Raw genomic sequence first — 5,492 nt, forward strand, 5'->3', positions numbered from 1 at the left:
GACATAAAAGAAGCTAGAGAAGTATGCCAGGACAGGAAAGTATGGCGGAAAATAGTTAATAAAAAGAGTGTCAGTAGAGTGAACGACGCCTAAAACAAAGACTTTGGCTATTAATGGACCCAAGTGGGGAACCTATCCCGTCCACACACTACTCCTTTCCCCTGCCGAGTGAGTCACGCCTACCCCGAAAGGGAAATGGCTTAATGGTGTAATAATAATAATAATTCTTAACGAAAAATTTAGGAATTCAAGTTTGAACCAAATAAATTGTATATTGTATTTAAAATTTGCCATTGTAATTAAAAAAACTTCCCTGATCATTTTTTCTACACATTTTTTGTCCAAAAAAAAACAAAAACGTTTTTTAAGGCATCTTTATGTGAAATATTCCACTGTAAACAATTTTCCAAAACTTGTTATTATTTTCGACGTGTACTACTTTAAACAATAAAATATATCACCATAAATGTGCAAAATGTGTCAGCATATTTATCAGGTAGATCGTAAAGTAATAAAAAAAAAAACTTGACATGAGAAAGGAAGGAAAGCCTTTCCTATTTTACACCTGCTCTTTGCGACGTTGCCGATAGTTTTTCAATTTTCCAAGAAAGCTACCGAAATATTGATTTTTTCATTAATTTACCAATTCATTCAGTCTCTTTTTGGAATTTAACAATACTTCGAGTTTCAATAAAAAAAAAATGGTTCAATTTCCAATCAAAGAATTGAAATATTTACACTTTCAACTAAAAATGAGTGAATTTTCAACCGAACATTTGAATTTTCATTTGAATAATTGAAATATTAAGCAAGTATTTCCATTGTCAACAAAATATGTTTCAATTTTCAATTGAATAATTGAATTTTCAAACAAAAGTGGTTGAATTTTCAATTGAATATTAATATTTTGAACCAATAATGGATCATTTTCAATTAAATATGCAATTCAATCAAATAATTGAATTTTTAAACAAATATTTACATTTTCAACTAAAAACGGTTCAAATTTCAACAAAACAGGCAAATGTTCAACCAAGAATGGTTCGCTTTTGAATCAAATAGTTCAATTCTTAATAAAATAATTGAACTTTTAAAGAAATATTTGCATTTTCAACCAAAAATATTTCAATTTTAATCCAATAAGTTGAATTTTTAAACGAAATTATTAAATATTAAACCAAAAAAGGTTAATTTTGAATTAAATAATTGAATTTCGAAACAAATATTTACGTTTTCAACCAAAAATGATTCAATTTTCAATTAAATAATTGATTTTTGAACCAAAAATGGTTAATTTTCAATTAAATATGTCACTGAAATTTGAGAACTATATTTATATTTCTAACAAAGAAATCATTCAATTTTAAACCAATAAGTTGAACTTCAGTATTTACATTTTCAACCAAAAATTGTTTAATTTTCAATTAAATAATTGGATTTATAAATATTCCAATAAATCTCATAAGTGTAATTTTCAGATAAAAATGGTTCAATCTTCAACCAAACAGTTGAATGTGCAATCGAACAATTTAATTTTAAACTAAATAAATGAATTTTCAACCAAAAAATTGAATCTTCAAATAAATACTTACATTTTTAACCAAAAATGGTTTCTTATAAAAATTTTTTATAAAATAATTGAATTTTCAAACAAAATGGTTGAATTTTGAAACAACTATTTAGATTTTCAACCATTTTAATTCAACAGGTTAAATTTTTAAACAAAAATAATTCAATTTCCTACCAAATAATTAAATTTTCAATCAAAAAATTGAATTTTAGACCAAACAATTGAATCTTTAAATAAATATTTAAATTTTAAACCAAAAATGGTGCAATATTCAAACAAATAATTGAATTTTCATATAAATAATTAAATTTTGAAACAAATAATTACATTTTCAATCAAATAATTGAATTTTCAAGAAAATAGTTCAATTTTCAATTTAATAGTTGAATTTTCGATTAAATAATTGAATCTTCAAACAAATATTTAATAATAAGTTGAATTTTTAAACAAATATATGTATTTTTAACCAAAAATGGTTCAATTTTCAATGAAACAATTGACTTTTTAAACAAAAACAGTTTAATTTTCAACCATATGAATTTACAAATGAAAGAATTGAATCTTCAAAGAAATATTTGCAAGTTTGGCCAAAAATAGTTCAATATTCAACCAAATAATTAATTTTTCAAATAATAATTAAATATTGAAACAATTACTTGAATTTTCAAACAAAAATTTGCATGCTCAACTCAAAATGGTTAAATTTTCAATTAAATAATTGAATTTTCAAACAAATATTTACATTTTCAAACAAAATGTTCCAATTTTATATAAAACAATTAAATTTATAAACAAATATACGTACTTTCAACAAAAAACGGTGCAATTTTCAATAAAGAAATTGAATTTTCAAACAAAAATGGTCCAATCTTCAACCAAAATGTTGAACTTTCAAATTATTATTTACATTTTTAACTGAAGGCGGTGCAACTTTTAATCAAATTATTGAATTTTCAAACAATTACATTGTCTAGCAAAAAATGGTTCAATTTTCAACAAATATATTGAATCTTCAACTAAAAACTTGAATTTTCAACTAAACAGTTGAATTTTCAAGTAAATAATTAAATTTTAAAACAAAAACTAAAAAATTTTTAACCCAAAAAATTAAATTTCGAAGCAATAAGTTGAATTTTAAAACAGAAATGGTTCAAATTTCAATAAAATAATTGAATTTTTAAACAAAAATCGTCCAATATTAAACCAAAATGTTGAATTTTCAAATAAATAATTAGGTTTTCAAATAAATATTTACATTTTTAACAAAAAATGATTCAATTTTAAATCGAATAATTGCTTTTTTAAAGAAAAATAGTTCAAATTTTATCCATTTAGTTGAATTTCCAAGAAAAAACTTAAAAATCAACCAAATAATCAAATTGTGAGATCAATATTTACATTTTCAACCAAAAGTAGTTAAACTTACAATTAAATAAGTGAATTTTAAAATAAGTATTTGTATTTTCAACCAATAATGGTTCAATTTTCAACAAAAATGTTGAAGTTTCAAAACAAAATTTACATTTTTAACCAAATATTTTAATTTTCAACTAAAAACTTGAATTCGCAACCAAATAAATGAATTTTTAAGTAAATAATTGAATTTTTAAACAAATACTTACAATTTTTAACCCAAAACGATTCAATTTTCAATGAAATACCTGATTCTTTTACAGAAAATAGTTCAATTTTGAACTAAATATTTTAACTTAACCAAATAATTGAATCTTCAAATGAATATTTACATCTTCAACTGAAAATGGTGGAATTTTCTATTAAATAATTTACTATTCAAACAATTATTTAAATTTTCAAATAAATATTAAAATTTTCAACCAAATAGTTGAATTTTCAAATAAATATATACATTTTCAAACCAAATAGTTCAATTTTCAACTAAAAACTTGAATTTGTTGAATTTTCAAGTAAATAATTGAATTTTGAAACAAATATTTAACATTTTTAACCAAAACGATTCAATTTTCAAAAATTTAAGAATATTCCAAATATTTACATTTTTAATTGAAATTCGTGCAATTTTCAACCAAAAATTGTTTAATTTCCAACCTAAATTGGTTCAATTTTCAAATAAATATTTACATTTTCAACCAAATAGTCCAACTTTCAACTAAAAACTTGAATTTCCAACGAAATAGTTGAATTTTCAAGTAAATAATTGAACTTTTAAACAAATAATTAACATTTTTAAGCCAAAACGATTCAATTTTTAACAAATAAGTTAAATTTTCAAGAAGAAATAGTTCAATTTTTAGTCAAACAATTACCTTTTTCAACAAATATTTACATTTTTAACCAAAAATGGTTCAATTGAACAATTGAATTTTCAAACAAAAATTTACATTTTCAACCGAAAATGTTTTAATTTTCAATTAATTCGTTTAATCATGATACAAGTATTTACATTTTCAACAACACTAAACAAAGAGTTATTAAATCTTCAGCCAATTTTCTGCAGTGCCAGTCCAATAAATTTGCATGAAAATTCAGATTTTTAAAACAGTATAAATGCTGAATGAATTTTCCACCACAGGGAATGATAACTGATCTACTTTTCAGCATATTTCTGATTTCGATAACAGACAAGTTGTACATGGTTGCATAGATGATTAAAAAGAGAGAGAAAAGAGTTGAAAAATGAATGATTTCGTGCAAAACTACAAGAAAAAGAATCAAATAGATTTTTTATATCCAACAGCAGGATTGTGAGCCAAGAAATATTACAATCTTAAAACTGCAAAGTGGATATAATCACAGTGAGAGTGGAATCAGCTGCAAATCTGCATCAACACGCTGATAAAGTACAGGGAAAAAAGTGCTTGCAATTAGTGGAGAAATTTGTAAGAAAAAAGGAATTTCAATCTCTATCTGCAATCTGCATTCTACATTCTTCTACATTCAAGAATCTACATTATGGTGAAAGAAACGATGACGGCAACCATGTGGCAACCCCGCAGTTCATAGAAAACTGATCCATCAAGTGGTGCTGCCTATCGACAATTTTCGAAAACTCATTACATTTCAACGTCAACATACCCGTCTTTCTCTTTTCTTTGTGATTCTTTCAGCTGCATAAACCCTGTCACCGAGATCCATGACTTTTGATTTCGACTCCTCTTCCTCCTTCAATCCAAGCCGCGGCAGCAAAAAGCAACTCGCTCCAGTTGCTGGAATCTGGTTGCGCTGATGAAAACCGAACCAGTCAAAATTGGCAGTTTGACTGCCCCAACACTCACACGCGCACACACTTGATTTCACGCACGCACGTGCGTCGAATGCCAATCTCGCGGAAGCATTCGGTCACAAACTATTACCACTACTCCTGTGGTCTCACTCCCGTCTTCTGTCTTCTCCTTTATCTCACACGTGCCGCGATCTCATAACGAGAGTTCGTCGACATGATCAATGTTTTCATTGGCGTGTGCTCGTTTTTCGTACCGACGAGGCTATTTTGGGCCGATGTTATTGTCCAAAGTAGTAGAGCCGGCAACGACGAGCGATGGCGGTGGCCAACACAAACGTCCCATCTGTACGAGATTTTTCGGTGCACTAATTCCCCTCGAGTTGTCGCCGGTAAAGAGTCCTCGCCTGATCACATCGAAGATGCCTTCTTCTTCTTCTCAATGCTGCCGGTGTCGTTTCTCCATGGAAACAAATAGTTTCCCACTCGGCGTCCGCCGCCGACACGTTTATTGTCAATGCTGCTGCTACTGAACGGCGATCGTGCTGCTGCTGCTGCTGCTACACGACGAGAACTTCGGCAGAGATCGGCCAGTGACGTCAACGATTCTCCCTGCTCGCCTCGTAAACACCAAACATGGCGGTCGTGGAGATACGCGCCGAATCAAGGTTTCAGCTTTCCACCTTTACACACGGATCAATTCTCGGGCTCAAGACCTTTTCC

The 5,492-nt window shown here is 27.9% G+C and overlaps 1 protein-coding gene across 2 annotated transcripts in view; it reads right to left on the reverse strand.

The window, feature by feature from the left end:
• LOC117173886 (polycomb group protein Pc) overlaps positions 1 to 4,736 on the reverse strand; it is a 31,688-nt gene extending 26,952 nt beyond the window's left edge. For both annotated transcript variants that reach the window (XM_033362541.1, XM_033362535.1), the window contains exon 1: positions 4,625 to 4,736. In XM_033362541.1, the coding sequence (XP_033218432.1) occupies positions 4,625 to 4,684 (60 nt within the window). In that variant the 5' untranslated portion in view covers positions 4,685 to 4,736. The remainder of the gene's footprint in view (positions 1 to 4,624) is intronic.
• Between the last annotated feature and the right edge of the window lie 756 nt (positions 4,737 to 5,492).

The sequence above is a fragment of the Belonocnema kinseyi genome, chromosome 1, assembly GCF_010883055.1.
Source record: "Belonocnema kinseyi isolate 2016_QV_RU_SX_M_011 chromosome 1, B_treatae_v1, whole genome shotgun sequence".
In the NCBI taxonomy this organism is placed as follows: domain Eukaryota; kingdom Metazoa; phylum Arthropoda; class Insecta; order Hymenoptera; family Cynipidae; genus Belonocnema; species Belonocnema kinseyi.